At 38.4% G+C, this 26,158-nt stretch overlaps 1 protein-coding gene across 1 annotated transcript in view; it reads right to left on the reverse strand.

The window, feature by feature from the left end:
• Positions 1-26,158, reverse strand: part of LOC137273130 (carboxyl-terminal PDZ ligand of neuronal nitric oxide synthase protein-like) — a 206,544-nt gene that overhangs the window by 101,457 nt on the left and 78,929 nt on the right. Inside the window, exon 2 of the mRNA XM_067805598.1 lies at positions 19,043-19,114. Within this exon, the coding sequence (XP_067661699.1) occupies positions 19,043-19,114 (72 nt within the window). The remainder of the gene's footprint in view (positions 1-19,042; positions 19,115-26,158) is intronic.

The raw sequence follows: 26,158 nt of genomic DNA on the forward strand, positions 1-26,158 counted from the left end.
ATTCCTCTCATTCTTAATATGTAATCATGGCTTACATTTCACCCAGAGTGTTTCTTTAATCACTTGCAAAATGTAAAACTTTTATTTCACAATTTGTTCCATGAATCTGCAACTCTTGTCGTCTTTACAATGTTCCTGCAGCTGCAGCAGAAGTTATTTATTGGAATACTTGCCCAGATGCCCAGTCAGTAGACATATTTCTTCTCGATGCTATTTTTAATTGAAAATTGACATCCTTTTGTGACATTTTATGAGAAAACAGTTGTAAAAGTCTCCCAGACGGATCAATACAGGACAGTTGGGTCTAGTTTACTGTAATGAACAGATACAGAGGGATTACTTCACCCACAATGGCAGCACCATGCAGGTGACCTTGAGAAGTGGCCACCATGTCTCACTGGTACAAGCAGCATGTGATGTCACTTCATGTAGTCACAGGCATGATGTTGGCTTGATGTAACCGGAACCAGTGTGATGTTGGCTTGATGTAACCGGAACCAGTGTGATGTTGGCTTGATGTAACTGGAACCAGTGTGATGTTGGCTTGATGTAACCGGAACCAGTGTGATGTTGGCTTGATGTAACCGGAACCAGTGTGATGTTGGCTTGATGTAACTGGAACCAGTGTGATGTTGGCTTGATGTAACCGGAACCAGTGTGATGTTGGCTTGATGTAACCGGAACCAGTGTGATGTTGGCTTGATGTACCTGGAACAAGTGTGATGTTGGCTTGATGTGACTGGCACCAGTGTGATGTTGGCTTGATGTGACTGGAACCAGTGTGATGTTGGCTTGATGTGACTGGCACCAGTGTGATGTTGGCTTGATGTAACTGGAACCAGTGTGATGTTGGCTTGATGTAACTGGAACCAGTGTGATGTTGGCTTGATATAACTGGAACCAGTGTGATGTTGGCTTGATGTAACTGGAACCAGTGTGATGTTGGCTTGATGTAACCGGAACCAGTGTGATGTTGGCTTCATGTAACCGGAACCAGTGTGATGTTGGCTTGATGTAACTGGAACCAGGGACATGTTGGCTTGATGTAACTGGAACCAGTGTGATGTTGGCTTGATGTAACCGGAACCAGTGTGATGTTGGCTTGATGTAACCGGAACCAGTGTGATGTTGGCTTGATGTAACTGGAACCAGTGTGATGTTGGCTTGATGTAACTGGAACAAGTGTGATGTTGGCTTGATGTGACTGGCACCAGTGTGTGATTTTGGCTTGATGTAACTGGAACCAGTGTGATGTTGGTAACAGCAACCAGTCTCAGATACACTGTGGAGTATGGAGTATGTGGATGATGTCCAATACTTACTGCAGTAACAGTGATTTTCTGGGATCATGAAAAATCACTCTCATTCACTCTCACTACAAGAACAGAGCTTTCCCATATAGTAAAGAGAGTCAAAGGACATCCAATACCACTGTGCAGAAGAGCCCCAGGGCCTTTGATACTGTAAAGAAAGGGCAAACGACATCCAACATTGTGTATAAGGTCAAAGGTGTTCAAATAATACAGAGCAGAAAGGCCAAAGGGCCTATGACAAGGTAAAGAAAGGGCAAACGACATCCAACACTGTGAAGAAAGGCCAAAGGTCTTCGAATACTACATGGTTGAAAGGCCAAAGCTCTCCGAATACTACATGGCTGAAAGGCCAAAGGTCTTCGAATACTACATGGCTGAAAGGCCGAAGGTCTTCGAATACTACATGGCTGAAAGGACAAAGGTCTTCGAATACGACATGGCTGAAAGGACAAAGGTCTTCGAATACAACATGGCTGAAAGGACAAAGGGCCTTCAAAAACAGAAAAAGGTAAAAGGACATCCAACAATGTTATAGAAAGTCACAAAGTCTCAAACACTGTGTACAAAGATCCAAAGGCCTCCAAAACTTAAGAAAGGCCTCAACAACTAAGAAGTTAGGTCAAACAGCATCAAAGACTGAAGAAAGGTCACAGTGCCTTCAACATTTAAGAGAGGTCACAGGGCATCCAACACTGAAGACATAAATTCGACATGGCATCCTGCAAGGTAAAAACACCCAGGAGCATTGAGGAAAGTGCTGAGTGTAGGTCCCAGTGCACTTTCACCATCAGTTTCTAGGATGTAGCCATGTGCAGGGATATCTTCCTACTCCACCATGCCGACACACAGGGATAATTGCTGTGAGGGCCAATGCTGACTGCTCCAGTGTGTAAACAAGTTACTGGTTCATCTACAGTGGGATGAGATCAACTGTTCTTTTTAGTGACGGGGCCCTTTCAGGCTAACTGTCCTCCTCTCTTCTTTATGTTTGCCTCAAGAAAAGGCTTGAGGTGGCATTTGATTTACACCAAAAGGAGACTTTTTGTTATATTGATGTTGGCATTACACAGAATTCTATCTCACACAAAGGACATTTAAGAGCCTTTATTAGAGTTGGAACTACAATATTCTTGTTCAAGATCTGTGAGCACTGAACTCAGACCGCCTACGTTGCAGTTTTGTACAGCCTACTTACCCATCTACCGTGCACCACCCAAAACAATAAAACAACAGCTGACTGCAAAGGCAAAAACCTGTTATCAGGAATCATTTCTGTTTAATGTCACAAGGTTTTTAATCTACCATCCTCAAGAATATCTTGAGTAACAGCTCCATGGCCAGAACACAATTGCCAAAATATTACTTCATTTTATATATTTCAAAATATGTCTGTATTGAACCAAATCATTAATGCAACTTCAGTCAACAGATATATATATATATATATATATATATAGAAGAATTATCAGGTGAGTGGAACCTTATGACTGTAACTGAAGCCACATGCTGACACTGTAATCAACAAACACTGCACAGTCCTCCTCAGTTCTAATCAAACTTTATCTGCCTTTCTTCAATTTCCCTAATTCAATGAGTCCACTGAACTGTAAAGGTTCACATGACCTTCAAAACTATGGTGATAAAACTTGTATCTTGCTGGGTAAACAGTTCCAAAACCAGACAGGCTACAAAAACTGACCAATCAAATGTGAAGGAGATTACTTCTGGCTCCAGAATGTTTGGCTTCATCCTATTGTATTTCACCCAGCACTGTTGTTCCAGGGAAATGATCGACATCATCGTATTGACATATGCCAGCTCAGGAAACTCACTAATACATGCCAATCTGTAAACAGGAGAAAACACAAACAGATCCCCCATAGACCATCTCCATGATGCAACAGACAGAACATCTGACATCTGAAACACGTCCCATTGCAAGATGGGATTATTACAGATCAAATCTCAAACACAACAGTCCCATCATAAACACAGCAGAACATATAACAGAAAGATTGTTTTCTCAGAATTAAGAATTTCAAGCAATTTGCCTCGAGGCAAGCATGGTGCTCTTGTGGTCTGAGATTCCTGGAATACATCACATGGAATCAACTAGACTTTTGGCAAAGATTCTATGAGCGTATCACATGAGGGCAAACACTGTGTAGGCACATGATTCTTTGAATAAGTCAACCTATTCACTGAGAAATGAGTCAAGCTTGGCATGAAACACTTGATATGGACACTGTCTGCCATTAAACGACTAAGAGGTGTGTTTGCATATTAACATTACATGTTTACACATGCAACCTTCAGGATTTTATGTTGGAAAAGTGTGATACTGCATCAGTTTTGTTTTGAGCTGGCCTCATTACACTCAACCCAAAACTGTTCTGATCTTTTTCCAAAGGCCACATGAAGGTTGATGATGATTTCTGAGCACTCCAAGTCTGTACATATGTGCAGCATATATGTACATAGGCTACACCTACATTAGCAGTAATGGGTCCTGCCGTTTATGCTTTCTCTTGTCCTTGAGGTAACAACAGTCTGTATTGATACTCCGGGACAGAGCAAACAGATGCAGCACACTTACTAGTGGTATACAAATATCATGTCTGATGTTATGTTTGTTACCTGTGATATACAAGACAATACACACAACATAACTGCTATACATTTGATGTAAAGGTGTGAAAGATTCGGGGCATCCACCACATGAATATGAAACATCAATGTTCAAAATGTAACCAAATTTCCACAATAATGCTGCATATCATATGAACCATAAGAATCCTGGTATATACTCAAGTGCTATCTGAATATAGTTACAGTATATACTCAAGTGCTATCTGAATATAGTTACAGTATATAATCAAGTACTATATCTGTATCTCGGTACAGTATCATATTAAGTGCTATCTGTATATAGTTACAATGTATAATCAGGTACTATGTGTATTTGGCCACAGTATTACATCACATACTATATCTGTATCTTGGTACAGCATTACATCAAGAGCTATCTGTATATAGTTACAATGTATAATCAGGTACTATGTGTATTTGGCCACAGTATTACATCACATACTATATCTGTATCTTGGTACAGCATTACATCAAGAGCTATCTGTATATAGTTACAGTGTATAATCAGGTACTATGTGTATTTGGCCACAGTATTACATCACATACTATATCTGTATCTTGGTACAGCATTACATCAAGAGCTATCTGTATATAGTTACAGTGTATAATCAGGTACTATGTGTATTTGGCCACAGTATTACATCACATACTATATCTGTATCTTGGTACAGCATTACATCAAGAGCTATCTGTATATAGTTACAGTGTATAATCAGGTACTATGTGTATTTGGCCACAGTATTACATCACATACTATATCTGTATCTTGGTACAGCATTACATCAAGAGCTATCTGTATATAGTTACAGTGTATAATCAGGTACTATGTGTATTTGGCCACAGCATTACATCAAGTACTATATCTGTATCTCGGTACAGTATCATATTAAGTGCTATCTGTATATAGTTACAATGTATAATCAGGTACTATGTGTATTTGGCCACAGTATTACATCACATACTATATCTGTATCTTGGTACAGCATTACATCAAGAGCTATCTGTATATAGTTACAGTGTATAATCAGGTACTATGTGTATTTGGCCACAGTATTACATCACATACTATATCTGTATCTTGGTACAGCATTACATCAAGAGCTATCTGTATATAGTTACAGTGTATAATCAGGTACTATGTGTATTTGGCCACAGTATTACATCACATACTATATCTGTATCTTGGTACAGCATTACATCAAGAGCTATCTGTATATAGTTACAGTGTATAATCAGGTACTATGTGTATTTGGCCACAGTATTACATCACACACTATATCTGTATCTCGGTACAGCATTACATCAAGAGCTATCTGTATATAGTTACAGTGTATAATCAGGTACTATGTGTATTTGGCCACAGTATTACATCACATACTATATCTGTATCTTGGTACAGTATCATATTAAGTGCTATCTGCATATAGTTACAGTGTATAATCAGAAACTATGTGTATTTGGCCACAGTATTACATCACATACTATATCTGTATCTTGGTACAGCATTACATCAAGAGCTATCTGTATATAGTTACAGTGTATAATCAGAAACTATGTGTATTTGGCCACAGTATTACATCACATACTATATCTGTATCTTGGTACAGCATTACATCAAGAGCTATCTGTATATAGTTACAGTGTATAATCAGAAACTATGTGTATTTGGCCACAGTATTACATCACATACTATATCTGTATCTCGGTACAGCATTACATCAAGAGCTATCTGTATATAGTTACAGTGTATAATCAGAAACTATGTGTATTTGGCCACAGTATTACATCACATACTATATCTGTATCTTGGTACAGCATTACATCAAGAGCTATCTGTATATAGTTACAGTGTATAATCAGAAACTATGTGTATTTGGCCACAGTATTACATCACATACTATATCTGTATCTTGGTACAGCATTACATCAAGAGCTATCTGTATATAGTTACAGTGTATAATCAGAAACTATGTGTATTTGGCCACAGTATTACATCACATACTATATCTGTATCTCGGTACAGCATTACATCAAGAGCTATCTGTATATAGTTACAGTGTATAATCAGAAACTATGTGTATTTGGCCACAGTATTACATCACATACTATATCTGTATCTTGGTACAGCATTACATCAAGAGCTATCTGTATATAGTTACAGTGTATAATCAGAAACTATGTGTATTTGGCCACAGTATTACATCACATACTATATCTGTATCTCGGTACAGCATTACATCAAGAGCTATCTGTATATAGTTACAGTGTATAATCAGAAACTATGTGTATTTGGCCACAGTATTACATCACATACTATATCTGTATCTTGGTACAGCATTACATCAAGAGCTATCTGTATATAGTTACAGTGTATAATCAGAAACTATGTGTATTTGGCCACAGTATTACATCACATACTATATCTGTATCTTGGTACAGCATTACATCAAGAGCTATCTGTATATAGTTACAGTGTATAATCAGAAACTATGTGTATTTGGCCACAGTATTACATCACATACTATATCTGTATCTTGGTACAGCATTACATCAAGAGCTATCTGAACATAGTTACAGTATATAATCAGAAACTATGTGTATTTGGCCACAGTATTACATCACATACTATATCTGTATCTTGGTACAGCATTACATCAAGAGCTATCTGAACATAGTTACAGTATATAATCAGAAACTATGTGTATTTGGCCACAGTATTACATCACATACTATATCTGTATCTTGGTACAGCATTACATCAAGAGCTATCTGAATATAGTTACAGTATATAATCAGAAACTATGTGTATTTGGCCACAGTATTACATCACATACTATATCTGTATCTTGGTACAGCATTACATCAAGAGCTATCTGTATATAGTTACAGTGTATAATCAGGTACTATGTGTATTTGGCCACAGTATTACATCACATACTATATCTGTATCTTGGTACAGCATTACATCAAGAGCTATCTGTATATAGTTACAGTGTATAATCAGGTACTATGTGTATTTGGCCACAGTATTACATCACATACTATATCTGTATCTTGGTACAGCATTACATCAAGAGCTATCTGTATATAGTTACAGTGTATAATCAGGTACTATGTGTATTTGGCCACAGTATTACATCACATACTATATCTGTATCTTGGTACAGTATCATATTAAGTGCTATCTGCATATAGTTACAGTGTATAATCAGAAACTATGTGTATTTGGCCACAGTATTACATCACATACTATATCTGTATCTTGGTACAGCATTACATCAAGAGCTATCTGTATATAGTTACAGTGTATAATCAGGTACTATGTGTATTTGGCCACAGTATTACATCACATACTATATCTGTATCTTGGTACAGCATTACATCAAGAGCTATCTGTATATAGTTACAGTGTATAATCAGAAACTATGTGTATTTGGCCACAGTATTACATCACATACTATATCTGTATCTCGGTACAGCATTACATCAAGAGCTATCTGTATATAGTTACAGTGTATAATCAGAAACTATGTGTATTTGGCCACAGTATTACATCACATACTATATCTGTATCTTGGTACAGCATTACATCAAGAGCTATCTGTATATAGTTACAGTGTATAATCAGAAACTATGTGTATTTGGCCACAGTATTACATCACATACTATATCTGTATCTTGGTACAGCATTACATCAAGAGCTATCTGTATATAGTTACAGTGTATAATCAGAAACTATGTGTATTTGGCCACAGTATTACATCACATACTATATCTGTATCTCGGTACAGCATTACATCAAGAGCTATCTGTATATAGTTACAGTGTATAATCAGAAACTATGTGTATTTGGCCACAGTATTACATCACATACTATATCTGTATCTTGGTACAGCATTACATCAAGAGCTATCTGTATATAGTTACAGTGTATAATCAGAAACTATGTGTATTTGGCCACAGTATTACATCACATACTATATCTGTATCTCGGTACAGCATTACATCAAGAGCTATCTGTATATAGTTACAGTGTATAATCAGAAACTATGTGTATTTGGCCACAGTATTACATCACATACTATATCTGTATCTTGGTACAGCATTACATCAAGAGCTATCTGTATATAGTTACAGTGTATAATCAGAAACTATGTGTATTTGGCCACAGTATTACATCACATACTATATCTGTATCTTGGTACAGCATTACATCAAGAGCTATCTGTATATAGTTACAGTATATAATCAGAAACTATGTGTATTTGGCCACAGTATTACATCACATACTATATCTGTATCTTGGTACAGCATTACATCAAGAGCTATCTGTATATAGTTACAGTGTATAATCAGAAACTATGTGTATTTGGCCACAGTATTACATCACATACTATATCTGTATCTTGGTACAGCATTACATCAAGAGCTATCTGAATATAGTTACAGTATATAATCAGAAACTATGTGTATTTGGCCACAGTATTACATCACATACTATATCTGTATCTTGGTACAGCATTACATCAAGAGCTATCTGAATATAGTTACAGTATATAATCAGAAACTATGTGTATTTGGCCACAGTATTACATCACATACTATATCTGTATCTTGGTACAGCATTACATCAAGAGCTATCTGAATATAGTTACCGTATATAATCAGAAACTATGTGTATTTGGCCACAGTATTACATCACATACTATATCTGTATCTTGGTACAGCATTACATCAAGAGCTATCTGTATATAGTTACAGTGTATAATCAGAAACTATGTGTATTTGGCCACAGTATTACATCACATACTATATCTGTATCTTGGTACAGCATTACATCAAGAGCTATCTGTATATAGTTACAGTGTATAATCAGAAACTATGTGTATTTGGCCACAGTATTACATCACATACTATATCTGTATCTTGGTACAGCATTACATCAAGAGCTATCTGTATATAGTTACAATGTATAATCAGAAACTATGTGTATTTGGCCACAGTATTACATCACATACTATATCTGTATCTTGGTACAGCATTACATCAAGAGCTATCTGTATATAGTTACAATGTATAATCAGGTACTATGTGTATTTGGCCACAGTATTACATCACATACTATATCTGTATCTTGGTACAGCATTACATCAAGAGCTATCTGTATATAGTTACAATGTATAATCAGGTACTATGTGTATTTGGCCACAGTATTACATCACATACTATATCTGTATCTTGGTACAGCATTACATCAAGAGCTATCTGTATATAGTTACAATGGATAATCAGGTACTATGTGTATTTGGCCACAGTATTACATCACATACTATATCTGTATCTTGGTACAGCATTACATCAAGAGCTATCTGTATATAGTTACAATGTATAATCAGGTACTATCTGTATCTTGGTACAGCATTACATCAAGAGCTATCTGTATATAGTTACAATGTATAATCAGGTACTATGTGTATTTGGCCACAGTATTACATCACATACTATATCTGTATCTTGGTACAGCATTACATCAAGAGCTATCTGTATATAGTTACAGTGTATAATCAGAAACTATGTGTATTTGGCCACAGTATTACATCACATACTATATCTGTATCTTGGTACAGCATTACATCAAGAGCTATCTGTATATAGTTACAATGTATAATCAGAAACTATGTGTATTTGGCCACAGTATTACATCACATACTATATCTGTATCTTGGTACAGCATTACATCAAGAGCTATCTGTATATAGTTACAATGTATAATCAGGTACTATGTGTATTTGGCCACAGTATTACATCACATACTATATATGTATCTTGGTACAGCATTACATCAAGAGCTATCTGTATATAGTTACAATGTATAATCAGGTACTATGTGTATTTGGCCACAGTATTACATCACATACTATATCTGTATCTTGGTACAGCATTACATCAAGAGCTATCTGTATATAGTTACAATGTATAATCAGGTACTATGTGTATTTGGCCACAGTATTACATCACATACTATATCTGTATCTTGGTACAGCATTACATCAAGAGCTATCTGTATATAGTTACAATGTATAATCAGGTACTATGTGTATTTGGCCACAGTATTACATCACATACTATATCTGTATCTTGGTACAGCATTACATCAAGAGCTATCTGTATATAGTTACAATGTATAATCAGGTACTATGTGTATTTGGCCACAGTATTACATCACATACTATATCTGTATCTTGGTACAGCATTACATCAAGAGCTATCTGTATATAGTTACAATGTATAATCAGGTACTATGTGTATTTGGCCACAGTATTACATCACATACTATATCTGTATCTTGGTACAGCATTACATCAAGAGCTATCTGTATATAGTTACAATGTATAATCAGGTACTATGTGTATTTGGCCACAGTATTACATCACATACTATATCTGTATCTTGGTACAGCATTACATCAAGAGCTATCTGTATATAGTTACAATGTATAATCAGAAACTATGTGTATTTGGCCACAGTATTACATCACATACTATATCTGTATCTTGGTACAGCATTACATCAAGAGCTATCTGTATATAGTTACAATGTATAATCAGAAACTATGTGTATTTGGCCACAGTATTACATCACATACTATATCTGTATCTTGGTACAGCATTACATCAAGAGCTATCTGTATATAGTTACAGTGTATAATCAGAAACTATGTGTATTTGGCCACAGTATTACATCAAGTACTATATCTGTAGCTCGGTACAGTATCATATTAAGTGCTATCTGTATATAGTTACAATGTATAATCAGGTACTATGTGTATTTGGCCACAGTATTACATCACATACTATATCTGTATCTTGGTACAGCATTACATCAAGAGCTATCTGTATATAGTTACAGTGTATAATCAGAAACTATGTGTATTTGGCCACAGTATTACATCAAGTACTATATCTGTAGCTCGGTACAGTATCATATTAAGTGCTATCTGTATATAGTTACAATGTATAATCAGGTACTATGTGTATTTGGCCACAGTATTACATCACATACTATATCTGTATCTTGGTACAGCATTACATCAAGAGCTATCTGTATATAGTTACAGTGTATAATCAGAAACTATGTGTATTTGGCCACAGTATTACATCAAGTACTATATCTGTAGCTCGGTACAGTATCATATTAAGTGCTATCTGTATATAGTTACAGTGTATAATCAGGTACTATGTGTATTTGGCCACAGTATTACATCAAGTACTATATCTGTATCTCGGTACAGTATCATATTAAGTGCCATCTGTATATAGTTACAGTGTATAATAAGAAACTATGTGTATTTGGCCACAGTATTACATCAAGTACTATATCTGTATCTCGGTACAGTATCATATTAAGTGCTATCTGTATATAGTTACAGTGTATAATCAGGTACTATGTGTATTTGGCCACAGTATTACATCAAGTACTATATCTGTATCTCGGTACAGTATCATATTAAGTGCTATCTGTATATAGTTACAGTGTATAATCAGGTACTATGTGTATTTGGCCACAGTATTACATCAAGTACTATATCTGTATCTCGGTACAGTATCATATTAAGTGCTATCTGTATATAGTTACAGTGTATAATCAGGTACTATGTGTATTTGGCCACAGTATTACATCAAGTACTATATCTGTATCTCGGTACAGTATCATATTAAGTGCTATCTGTATATAGTTACAGTGTATAATCAGGTACTATGTGTATTTGGCCACAGTATTACATCAAGTACTATATCTGTAGCTCGGTACAGTATCATATTAAGTGCTGTCTGTATATAGTTACAGTGTATAATCAGGTACTATGTGTATTTGGCCACAGTATTACATCAAGTACTATATCTGTATCTCGGTACAGTATCATATTAAGTGCTATCTGTATATAGTTACAGTGTATAATCAGGTACTATGTGTATTTGGCCACAGTATTACATCAAGTACTATATCTGTATCTCGGTACAGTATCATATTAAGTGCTATCTGTATATAGTTACAGTGTATAATCAGGTACTATGTGTATTTGGCCACAGTATTACATCAAGTACTATATCTGTATCTCGGTACAGTATCATATTAAGTGCTGTCTGTATATAGTTACAGTGTATAATCAGGTACTATGTGTATTTGGCCACAGTATTACATCAAGTACTATATCTGTATCTCGGTACAGTATCATATTAAGTGCTATCTGTATATAGTTACAGTGTATAATCAGGTACTATGTGTATTTGGCCACAGTATTACATCAAGTACTATATCTGTATCTCGGTACAGTATCATATTAAGTGCTGTCTGTATCTGCACCCAGACACTTAAATATTGCTGTTAATACTATGTTATAATACTGTGCAATTCAGTCAGTATCTTTTTATTGTGCATCATGATCATCCGAGTATTTACACAGCAAATGATAAAATAACCTGGCTAGTAGCAGACTCAGTGATAACTTATTGTTACTTGATCACATATTTAAAAAAAGTACTTGGATTTTTTCTGCATCCATGTGGATGCACTTGTCTATTTTGCTGCATCCATTGTCAATTTTTTTTTTTGCATATAGGATGCAGGAATTTGCATCCTGTAAATCCCTGAGAACCTATTACTCAGGCATAATCAACAGAGGTCAGTCTGGCATTGAGTAATATCATCAGCGACAGTAATGAACATACCCAGAGACTACAAGCCTGGTCCAGACAGATGCTTTTACCACAGGTGCAGTAGGAACATTTATCACACAAAAATCGTTGCTGGATTTTCCGACAACACTCTTGAAATTCACTTGAATACAACTTTTTTAAAAGTTTCATTAATATACACGAGTGTTAAACACTGATTCCCAACAGAGCGGCCATCACTTCAGGTCCGCATTTCTGTGTAATTGAGCATCATTTCAGGTCTGCATTTCTGTGTAATTGAGGCAACTGCCATAAATGTACATTTATTTTAATTTCCAGTAATTTAAAGCATTGATGGCGCCTCTAAGTTCAGTGAAGTGTAATCCTGTTGTGAACCTAGCACCTATCTAGGGACACAACGCTGCATCACATACACCCACAACTAGTCCAAGCACATACCCTAGGGAAACCTAAATGAGAAGGTTATTCCTGATTTATGTTTCATTAAGAGGCATAAAATATTTGCAACTTTAAATTCAAACTTTAATTCAAAATGAGGTTGAGTAGCAGTAGCATCAACATGAGGTCTTTGCACAGAGCTGTCCACCAAGAGACCCTGTCACCACAGAAATTCAGTCTCTATCACCCGCAGAACCATGTATACCATCTGGCTTAAATATGCAAAGTAGCAGTGAAATGTATATGAAGTAATGTTGCCAATAGGTATTCATGCTCTTCTGTTGTAACTGATTTCAAGATGAACGAAGATGATTTACTGGAAGTTACAACTCCATCCATTCCAGTGAGTGAGTGAGTGAGTGAGTGAGTGAGTGAGTGAGTGAGTGAGTGAGTGAGTGAGTGAGTGAGTGAGTGAGTGAGTGAGTGAGTGAGTGAGTGAGTGAGTGAGTGAGTGAGTGAGTGAGTGAGTGAGTGAGTGGTTTCACGCCTATCCCTGGTGTCCCCCGCCATGTTATTGTGCATTAACAACCGAATGTCTCTGTGTGTTTGTTTTGTGTACAAACATGTTTGTCAGTACATATGTCTGTCAGAAACTAACATCCTTCAGTTCACACAGCATCAGCCTGACCTCACACAACAAATACCCTCTAACTGTGTACTATTTCTACCTCAACTCTTCTCTTCAGCAAGTAGTGTCAGACTAAACCTGACCTCACACAACAAATACCCTCTAACTGTGTACTATTTCTACCTCAACTCTTCTCTTCAGCAAGTAGTGTCAGACTAAACCTGACCTCACACAACAAATACCCTCTAACTGTGTACTATTTCTACCTCAACTCTTCTCTTCAGCAAGTAGTGTCAGACTAAACCTGACCTCACACAACAAATACCCTCTAACTGTGTACTATTTCTACCTCAACTCTTCTCTTCAGCAAGTAGTGTCAGACTAAACCTGACCTCACACAACAAATACCCTCTAACTGTGTACTATTTCTACCTCAACTCTTCTCTTCAGCAAGTAGTGTCAGACTAAACCTGACCTCACACAACAAATACCCTCTAACTGTGTACTATTTCTACCTCAACTCTTCTCTTCAGCAAGTAGTGTCAGACTAAACCTGACCTCACACAACAAATACCCTCTAACTGTGTACTATTTCTACCTCAACTCTTCTCTTCAGCAAGTAGTGTCAGACTAAACCTGACCTCACACAACAAATACCCTCTAACTGTGTACTATTTCTACCTCAACTCTTCTCTTCAGCAAGTAGTGTCAGACTAAACCTGACCTCACACAACAAATACCCTCTAACTGTGTACTATTTCTACCTCAACTCTTCTCTTCAGCAAGTAGTGTCAGACTAAACCTGACCTCACACAACAAATACCCTCTAACTGTGTACTATTTCTACCTCAACTCTTCTCTTCAGCAAGTAGTGTCAGACTAAACCTGACCTCACACAACAAATACCCTCTAACTGTGTACTATTTCTACCTCAACTCTTCTCTTCAGCAAGTAGTGTCAGACTAAACCTGACCTCACACAACAAATACCCTCTAACTGTGTACTATTTCTACCTCAACTCTTCTCTTCAGCAAGTAGTGTCAGACTAAACCTGACCTCACACAACAAATACCCTCTAACTGTGTACTATTTCTACCTCAACTCTTCTCTTCAGCAAGTAGTGTCAGACTAAACCTGACCTCACACAACAAATACCCTCTAACTGTGTACTATTTCTACCTCAACTCTTCTCTTCAGCAAGTAGTGTCAGACTAAACCTGACCTCACACAACAAATACCCTCTAACTGTGTACTATTTCTACCTCAACTCTTCTCTTCAGCAAGTAGTGTCAGACTAAACCTGACCTCACACAACAAATACCCTCTAACTGTGTACTATTTCTACCTCAACTCTTCTCTTCAGCAAGTAGTGTCAGACTAAACCTGACCTCACACAACAAATACCCTCTAACTGTGTACTATTTCTACCTCAACTCTTCTCTTCAGCAAGTAGTGTCAGACTAAACCTGACCTCACACAACAAATACCCTCTAACTGTGTACTATTTCTACCTCAACTCTTCTCTTCAGCAAGTAGTGTCAGACTAAACCTGACCTCACACAACAAATACCCTCTAACTGTGTACTATTTCTACCTCAACTCTTCTCTTCAGCAAGTAGTGTCAGACTAAACCTGACCTCACACAACAAATACCCTCTAACTGTGTACTATTTCTACCTCAACTCTTCTCTTCAGCAAGTAGTGTCAGACTAAACCTGACCTCACACAACAAATACCCTCTAACTGTGTACTATTTCTACCTCAACTCTTCTCTTCAGCAAGTAGTGTCAGACTAAACCTGACCTCACACAACAAATACCCTCTAACTGTGTACTATTTCTACCTCAACTCTTCTCTTCAGCAAGTAGTGTCAGACTAAACCTGACCTCACACAACAAATACCCTCTAACTGTGTACTATTTCTACCTCAACTCTTCTCTTCAGCAAGTAGTGTCAGACTAAACCTGACCTCACACAACAAATACCCTCTAACTGTGTACTATTTCTACCTCAACTCTTCTCTTCAGCAAGTAGTGTCAGACTAAACCTGACCTCACACAACAAATACCCTCTAACTGTGTACTATTTCTACCTCAACTCTTCTCTTCAGCAAGTAGTGTCAGACTAAACCTGACCTCACACAACAAATACCCTCTAACTGTGTACTATTTCTACCTCAACTCTTCTCTTCAGCAAGTAGTGTCAGACTAAACCTGACCTCACACAACAAATACCCTCTAACTGTGTACTATTTCTACCTCAACTCTTCTCTTCAGCAAGTAGTGTCAGACTAAACCTGACCTCACACAACAAATACCCTCTAACTGTGTACTATTTCTACCTCAACTCTTCTCTTCAGCAAGTAGTGTCAGACTAAACCTGACCTCACACAACAAATACCCTCTAACTGTGTACTATTTCTACCTCAACTCTTCTCTTCAGCAAGTAGTGTCAGACTAAACCTGACCTCACACAACAAATACCCTCTAACTGTGTACTATTTCTACCTCAACTCTTCTCTTCAGCAAGTAGTGTCAGACTAAAGCCGACTTCTACTGCTGTCTGTCAGTTAGTCTGTGATTCAGTCTGGATGCACTCAAAGACCTGACTGCCACTGGTGGAACTTCAACTTGACAGTAGTGTTGTGTTGATGATAAATCAGATAATACAATATAGAAAGCAGTTATTTCTGGCAGCAGGTATCCATGTCAGGCTCTCACCGTGTCTGTCACTACTGGTATTGGTGATGGTAGGGAAGGTTTTACTTCTCCACACAATACCAGGGAAAACCACTACAGAACATTCCAAGTCCACAACTCCCGACAGCCATGTATAGACTGAGCCCTGGCAGAAATAACCTTTTCAAAATAAACATAAGTGATTTAGCTACCAAACATAGAGCCTACATTACATTCTGAGCAATTTGCCATACAGACATGTGCTGTCTGAAACGACAGCTTTTCATGCATTGATGAATCATCATTAGCATCAGCAATTGAAAGGCATTATGACATTATGACATTCTTCAAGTGTCACGACATGACTTGTGTCTCTTCAGGGACTGTTACCATTGAGACATGATGTGACAACATCTCATGACGTCACATGACACAACCTCTCCTGTCTCACCAGCAGTTGACATTGTAAGTTGGGTAAGTGAGTGAGTGAATATTGGTTTACACTGTTTTTATCAAGGTTCCAGCTATATCACAGCAGGAGACAATAAAAGGCTTCACATATTGTACGTGTGGAATTTGAACCCAGGCCTTCGGTGGGACAAACAAACACTTTTTTGTAGTAGTCTGACGTAACTTCTATACTGTAACAGACTAAAGAGTACTATGATAACCCTTGAAACGGAGACTTTCTCTACTCAATTCCAGGTCTACACTCACAATTCTGCCAAAGAATCTTAGCTTTCTCCCCTGTTGCGACTGTGACTGAACGGCTCAACACGATGTTGATCTGACTCGAACACTGATACCTAAACCCACCAGGAGTCCTCATCAATCATCTCTTTTGTGAAAAAACAGACATAGCTTTAAATAAAAATTTATTTTCGAGGTTCATTTGTTGGTTTGGGAATATACGAAGCCCTGAATTCCTGGTGGGCAACCCTCTTCTGTAGCTGCCTACTTGGGAACAGATCAAGAGGCAGAAGAAATAGAAATGAGACATGTTTCGAAGGAATTATACCGTTTTTATAGTTCATCATAAAGTGCGAAGAAGGAAGCCATAGCTCGTATTGACATAGCTACAGGGAATGCTGTGATTGCCAAAGAAAATATCCTCGACATCTGATAGAGCTGTACCAGCCAAACTCTCATCCTTGCTTCCTAAAGGTAATCGGGACTTTTATCCTCCAGCAAGTGATTGGAAATGTTTCTGTAAATTGAATAAGACTAAATGTTTTAGCTCCATTATCTTGTATAAATGTGCTGCCGTTTTTTCTCTCATCAGTGTTTGGATTAGACGATATCCAGTGACTTGATTAGACATGCTTTTTTTATGATGTTAACTAGTCAAAACATTTTTTCCATTTCTCCAATCACTATTCAATGCTGGCGTATTATAAGCAACAATCTAATCTTTCCTCATATCTGCTGTACAAGTCCCAGTATATTCAGGACCTGGTGAAATCAGAATATGGAAGATTTCCATACTGAACTATTTCAGTTATGTCAATAGATGAACCGCCTGCCCCAGCCAGACTATGGGTGGTGTGTTTTCAGAAACAGGATCATTTATAAACATATCATCCCTAACTGGAAAGCCATGATATGCTAGTGAATGTTGAGGAATAACGTTCTTGAAGTCGGTAAACCAGCAGTCAGAATGGTGTTTAATGTAAGGCACACTACATATTTACTTTTCTCATAGTGTCACATTTTCATCAGACATTATTAAACTACATTATACCATGGTCTGCTGTTATACAAGGGTCTGCTACATTATACCATGGTCTGCTGTTATACAATGGCCTGCTACATTATACCATGGTCTGCTGTTATACAATGGCCTGCTACATTACACCATGGTCTGCTGTTATACAATGGCCTGCTACATTATACCATGGTCTGCTGTTATACAATGGCCTGCTACATTATACCATGGTCAGCCATGTCAGAATAAGAACAAGTGACCAAGTGTACATTCCAGCTGTAGCATTTCCCATCTTCTAGGTTGCAGATGAACCAGTACCTTCTAGGTGACAAACCGACCCCATCTTTTAGGTGGCAGACTGACCTCCATCTTCTAGGTGGCAGACCACCCTCCACTTTTAGGTGGGAGACCAACTTCCACCTTCTAGGTGACAAACCGACCCCATCTTCTAGTTGACAGACTGACCTCCACCTTCTAGGTGGCAGACTGGCCTCCACTTTCTAGGTGGCAGACCAACCTCCATCTTCTAGGTGGCAGACCAATCCCCATCTTCTAGGTGGCAGACCAACCTCCATCTTCCAGATGACAAACCGACCCCATCTTCTAGGTGGCAGACCAACCTCCACCTTCTAGGTGGCAGACCAACCTCCACCTTCTAGGTGGCAGACCAACCTCCATCTTCTAGGTGGCAGACTGACCTCCATCTTCTAGGTGGCAGACCAATCCCCATCTTCTAGGTGGCAGACTGACCTACGCCTTCTAGGCGGCAGACTGACCTCCACCTTCTATGGTAGCAAACCAACCCCCATCTTCTATGGTGGCAAACCAATCCCACCTTCCAGTTAAAATGCTCCCTCTACTCCTACTGCCATGGAGTTGTCTACCATCTGCCAAGCTAAGTGCCAGGTAGTATTATTTAAGATTACTAATTTTAATATAAACAGTTGTGTGGACAATAGTAGTATTCCTGTATGTAGCTGTGAGGAAGAAAGTCCTACCCGGATTCTTCTCATGGCTGCCACAATCTCCACCCGGCTGCTTGGCCTTGGTACATCCAATGTGCCGATATACTGCAACAAAACATACAAATTAATTGTATGCACAAAAAAAACACACACAATACAAAACAAATCGGCAAACACACAGTTAAATTTCTTTCAGGTTTTGTCAGTGCTGATTTCAATAGTTAAAGGAGGCATAAACCATGAACATTTTGAAGCCATTTCTTACAAATATAACCTTGAAGTACAGCAACATCTGATCATTATATTTACAAATACTGTCTGCTGGTAAATCTACAGTGTTTGTCTGACCACATGAGTGACTGATTGGTCTTGTTCTGGAGTATGACTTATCATGACTTATATCCCACATGGAAACATCACTAACTAAACAAAGTTCTCAGAACATTATAGCTCAACTCTCATGTCTCAGTAGATATATCAAAACATTTTACTTCCTGTCATTATAATCTGGGCATAAATGATGAGACATGACATCATCTTGTTGTTGATGATGCTAATTCTGAATGTGGCATCCTCTGTTAACTGTGAACACACATTCCAGAGAAGTAATACACACAAAATTATGGATAAGAGATGTATCTATGACAACACGATCAAGAGGGGGAAAATAATTCAATCTGTATATTCTGGAAATGGAATAAAAAATATTCTTACAATTTCACCACGACTGAATCCAGAGAACATAAGCAATACACTGGTCAACACATAGTCTGAATGCATAAAATATTTTAAATGTGACCAACTTTCTGATACACAGTAAATTCCAAAGCAAACATGTGACATTACAGTAAGTTTCTCCAGGACCCGGGGACTTCCTTATATAACAAGTGAAGCACACGCAGTTGAGTTATGGTAGCAACAGGAAGGGGGTTGGTCTGACAGACAATATGGATGTGGTTTGTACAACAGTGCTAAGCAGCTGGAGACCTAAAGGTGACTTCAGTCACTGATGGATCGGTCTGCCCAGACAACACACTTGTAGGAAATACAGCAAACTCAGCAAGTTGCAATGACCAGAGTTGTACTGAGAATCAAATGACCAGAGTGACATTGAGAATCAGATGACCAGAGTAACATTGAGGATCAAATGACCAGAGTAACATTGAGGATCAAATGACCAGAGTAACATTGAGGATCAAATGACCAGAGTAACACTGATCAGATGACCAGAGTAACATTGAGGCTCAGATGACCAGAGTAACATTGAGGATCAGATGACCAGAGTAACACTGATCAGATGACCAGAGTAACATTGAGGCTCAGATGACCAGAGTAACATTGAAGATCAGATGACCAGAGTAACTTTGAGGATCAGATGACCAGAGTGACACTGATCAGATGACCAGAGTGACATAGATCAGATGACCAGAGTGGCATTCAAGATTAGATGAGTGAGTTTAGTTTTATATTGAAATGTACCTCAGATAAATATCATAGCACCAATGTGAAGAATGGTCCGTTTTGGTTTTACCACAGATAAACTATTTTCTACTATCAAATACAATGTTATTGTTCAGTTTCCCAGTCATATATTGAGCTTCATTTAGATATATCACAGGCAGTCAGGAGAGCAGAAAAACCCTGTCAAGCTTTGGCCTTGCCTCACTTAATCCTGTCCAATAAATCTGGTGAGATTGATCACGAATGTCAAGAGGAAGAATTTCACTCTGTAAGAGTCGGAGCAATTATTCACCAAATGTTTTAGATTTCATGTTCAGATAAAATGTCAAAAGTCCTCAATAAATCTCCAAAAGTATTTTCTATCTCCAATTCCCTGATCCCAAGAAAAGGTCAGACAATTATAACCAAAGGTTTAAATAACCACAAGTAAAATAATATCAAAATAATAGAATTTGACATGCAATCAAAAGTTTATTAAAAGCACCTTCCCGTATAATTCCCAGATGCCCATTCCTCATTTATCAGCTCCAATAACTCTTCCAAGACTGTGGAACAAGTTTAAGATGGATGATGGGAGTACTGCACAGAAGCAGACAAGATCTGGACTAATCCACACCCTGGTCATTAGGAAAACAGTAGGCAACTCCATCATGCAGGACTGAATCAATGGCTTGAATGTTCATCCTTCCTGTAGTGGAGTCAACACAGCGTTTATCAATCATAACCTTCCCAGAATCAATGTCTGCTTCTTCCAGATGAAGCTAATCGCCTACTCTAGCTCAGCAGTAACGTACGCTCGCTTACCCTCACTCCTTGGCCGAGACTTTGTTAAGAGGATCACATAGGCCATCAGATCATTCCCTGACAAATAGCACAGAGCCATTAGGGACCAATCATAAAGAGACGATATAAATCTTGGTGTGAAACGTCTTCATTCTTTGTAAAGATTGCAGAATGATTATAACAAATCACCATAAAATCTTGACCATGTTTTACCATCAAGAATGATTCTATTCTCCAATCTTTCAAACAATAACAATTTTTTTATATTTCCACACAGACCTGCACGATGTTGGTTACACAGAGAATACAGCGAAGCAAGCAGGACGATCTATATAAGTCAATAGATACATTAGCACCTGATATCTCTTCTGACAGTTTCGTTTTCTTACCATTGATTTTGTCTCACATGAGTATTGTTGGGTCACAGCAAGGAGAAATGAAAGTCGGATCAACAAGTCAGCAGTTTTGTTGCCTGACACGGTCACAGGAAGAAAGACAACTCCCCCTACTTATCAATAACCCACATCAATCCTCATCCATCTCTGACAAAATGGAGATGTCCAGGACGACCCTCTGGAATTGAATTTGGTGGAACTATCAAGGAGGAAGCCATGAACTTTGATAGCTGAGACATGTATTGGTGCTACGAATCAACTATGTCTCCAATGCCGCAAGGACCCCCTGCTGATGCTGTGGCTGATGTCACTGTTGCTGAAGGAGGGCATTCCACGTCTGAGTAAAGACAGTAGAGCTTTCATGAACCACAGTGGTCCATCTGATTGTACTGAGGCATGACATCGTTGCTGATCACAACATCCACCATCACTCCTAAGTGAGTGAGTGAGTCAGTCAGTCAGTCAGTGATGGAGAGTTACTTTCAAGCTATGTACAAGCTAGTGTGATGGAATGTCCGTATTAACATCTTGACTCTACACACCAGTGATGGTCAGCATGAGCAGTGGATGAGACACAACACTAACAGTGATACCGTATTGGGATAGGCACACAACACAAGCTCCACACTGGGACAGATACACAATGATGTGAAATGCTGAGGCAAGACACTATTGTGAACTGCACAGAATGCACAACAGTAATTGATATACTGCCCCTGCATGCACCTATGTTGTACAGCAATACGCATCAATTAGTGTCTCGTGGGAGGCCAGCAGCAGCAGAACGAGACAGAATCAAGCAAGCGGCTTGAGTATGACAGGTATTATGGCAGAATCAATTTACGAATATTGTCCTTGAAGGTTTCCCACGTCTCATGCAATCATAAGGAAGAATAGTGCTAATTGGCTCCGGAAGTAGATTTTATATCGTGATGGTGCTATGTAATAGAAGTGTGATATCGGTCAACTTGAAGGGGCCTTGGGCTAGGTAATTGCCAAGGTCTAGTGAGTGTTGATTGAATAAGGCAGCCACTCAATGTCCTTGATGATGACCCCTCAAGTAGAGCTGCACATTATCAGTAAAGAGGCCTGCAGCCTAAACATACATACATCCAAAAAAATGGATAGATCAATAAATCTCCACATCCGTCCATCTGAAAGTACACATGCCCCAGTGAGAGGGGCTAAGACTACCTGACTACCAAAACAGATGCAGACAGTCTCCGAACATTCTCAACAGCTTCTCCCTGAGGCACAGATGAGGAAAAGACGACATTCTACATTTTTGCTCATCCCTTAAACTACAATAACCTGCTGAGGGGCACTTGTTCCCATCCATGTCAATTACTCTTTGTTACCACACCGTCTGATCTGGCAGGTTGCAGACTTCACTGCCACAGTTCAAGTGCCAGGGTATTTCAGTGTGACATGGATTGATATCGTTTCCAGAAGAAATCTGTGACCAACAGAATGAGTGAGTGACAGAAGATACTCTGTAAGGCAGATCAGCCTAAACAGACCTGACAGATATGTAATCTGGGAGGACACAGAAGAACTCACAACAAAAGGTTTCTGCCTCACCTAAAGGATTCAAGTCAGCCTCAGACAACATGGCCACATGTGCTCGGACCAGCAGATGTGTTGGGTTCACCCTATTCACTTCAGCCAAGAAAACAGGAGGCTGAAGCAGGTCTTACAGCACCAGGCAAGAACATTCAACAGACATCTAGGATTCGAACCTTAGTAACAACCACAAAACCCACAGGGAATCCTACTGTCTTCATGCCCCCTCAATCGGGTTATCTTCTGCTCTGGTTCTTTGATACTCTGAGCCACTGGTACCAGAGTACCAAAGTACAAATGTTCAAGGTACCTCAGATCTTGTGTATCTCAAATGTCTTTATCATTTCAAAATTCAGTCATCCCTTGTTCTGTTCTCCTCCTCCTGGGTACTAACTGAGGAATAGGGGAATTTAGGTCAAAATCTCTTCCCAGTGTCAAACAGCCAAAAGTTTTGATCTCAGTCACTGCACTGTCTAGTACAGATTTGAATATTAACAGCCATTCCTTCATATAGGTGGACTACTTGTAATCACAGAGCTGAACAGCAAACAGAAGAATACTCTGACAGATAACTTGCTAGCAGGAATCAATCTTCAACATTCCTACATATATTTAAATCTCCTTGACCTTTAAAGTGATATTTCTATTACTAAAATTTTCTGAAACCAAAGAATTCTGTCAAAACAAAGACTCTGTCAGTTAGACAATATTTTTTCCTACTGTCTGGTGTGTAAAAATAATATAGTCACCATACTTCATTTGATGTCCATCACAGACAAGTATAGTACCATAAATATTTCATTTCAAGGAATTATTACATTTCCCACACAAATTCACAATGAATATTCACCATTTTCTAAGATTCAACATGAAAGTATCATTGGTCAGATCAAACAGACACGATCCCAGCTCCGACAATACAAATTGCCAGACTTCTTCACACGGAATCAATTCTATCGGGTGTAATCCAGACAGTCCTGTAGGAAAACAAAACATGGCTTGTTCTACCAAGTCAAAAAACTCACGACAGAAGGATTGCAGGTGATTCCGTATCCTTTGATCAAACAGAATGATTAAACAATATGGATCGAGACTATAACCTCAGACCAGACAATTAACAACATCCGTCTGAATTAAGTGTCGTCTGCTTCCAATGTCAGCTCAGCTTCCATGAAATACTCACTAAGTTCACTGGAAGGAGACAAGAATCTGAAAGGAACTTTACCTTTCACTTATCTTACAGCACAAAAAAATTTTTTGATGAAATATTCCAACCATTTTGTTCTAAATTTTGGCAATAAAGTTGTTTCCTGTGTGCAGTATAATTAATCACAGGTATTAAATCCTAACAAATATGACTAAAGACGATAATTTGGACTAAACTGCTTGACTCATTATCTTGGCAGAAACCAAAGGGTTTGTGATTTGTCATGGTAGAAATTGTGTTTTCACTCAGAAGCTAAGTAAATATGATTGTGTTTAATAAACATTTCAATCCCCTCGTTGGACAGTCAATTCCAATTTCAGTTTAGTGCTTGTAAATCTGGAGGAAACCATGCTCCACACTAACAACACAGTATATTCATGTCTTCACTATCTTCACTGACTGTTCACAGAGTGAGTTTACATTCACACTACTGTCTGACAGACCCAGGAATCTCAATGTTGGCAAGTCTGGGATTTGAACCTAAGACCGATTGATCCCTTCACAGTTGAAAGACAGTAAACAACTGAATCTGTCTCAACTGGGCCACCAACAAGCCCTTGAGAGCATATTAACTAGGCTGAAGATCAAAAACACCTCAGTAACATTAATGATTTGCCATAATTAATTTTACTGCTTTTATACCATGTGGTAATATAAAGTAAAAGATGTTGAAAAATAACTCTTCTCCCGCCAATCTGTGACTGTACTATCCCTGATCAGACATCTCGACACACTCAAAAACACAATCTTTTCTGCATTGTTCAATCCAAGGAGAATTATTGCGGGTTTAACGAAGCATGTGTCAGAAATGTTAAAGCTCACCATTAAGGTGAAGAGATCAAGCAGGCACACAAAAGAGGAGTTTTTTCAGTGAAGTTGCCGAGGGCAACGCTGCCTCGTGAAGTTAGCACTGTGCGGGCTCCATCAATTGGAAGACATCTTCAGTCCTAATTATTCTGTGTGTTGGGCCATCTGACAGGCCATGTGTCGGGCCATCTGACAGGCCATGCAAGGTGGTCCATCATTCAGTAGACATTCACTCAAGATGGACAATGTGGATCTGGATGTACCAATAAGGTGTCAGGGGGGTCCATACAGTTGTGGGTGGTCCACTACAGTTAGGGAAAGGTCCATTTAAACATGGGGGAGGTCCACTCAAGTCAGGGGTTGGAGGTACACTACAGTCACAAGAGGTCCATGAAAGTGTTAAGTTTGTCCATTTAAGCCTGCAAGAGACCTATCAATCTGTTAGAGGGATGCACTCACGTCATTTGGGAGGTTCATCTAAGTCTAAGGGAGGTCTACGTAAGTCAATGGGGAGGTCCACTTAAGTTAAAGGGAGGTCCACTTGACTAAACAGGAGGTTCACACAAGCCTAAGGAAGGTCCACATATGTGTCGGAAGGTCGATCAAAGTATTGTCCTATAATGACTACTTGCATGTTTTCCTGTCTTTTGTCTCTCCCAGGACTCGACAGCTGGATGACAGAAGTAAATGAATTCGTTAGGATATACTAGTGATTGACACCGATGTACATGTTTCATAACACTGAAACAATCACCTCTCCTTTAAACACGCCCAGAATCAGGCTAAATTAACCATCCTTGACAGTGTGACCTTACTGAACAGAAAGAGAGATGAAAGTTTAAAAAAAATTAAATCTCATGAAAGTAGGCGTTCATATTCGTGTCACAGTTGAGATTCCTTTCCTGTTCAGTATATTAATATGAACATTCCAGG

The sequence above is a fragment of the Haliotis asinina genome, chromosome 2 (genome assembly GCF_037392515.1).
Source record: "Haliotis asinina isolate JCU_RB_2024 chromosome 2, JCU_Hal_asi_v2, whole genome shotgun sequence".
In the NCBI taxonomy this organism is placed as follows: Eukaryota; Metazoa; Mollusca; class Gastropoda; order Lepetellida; family Haliotidae; genus Haliotis; species Haliotis asinina.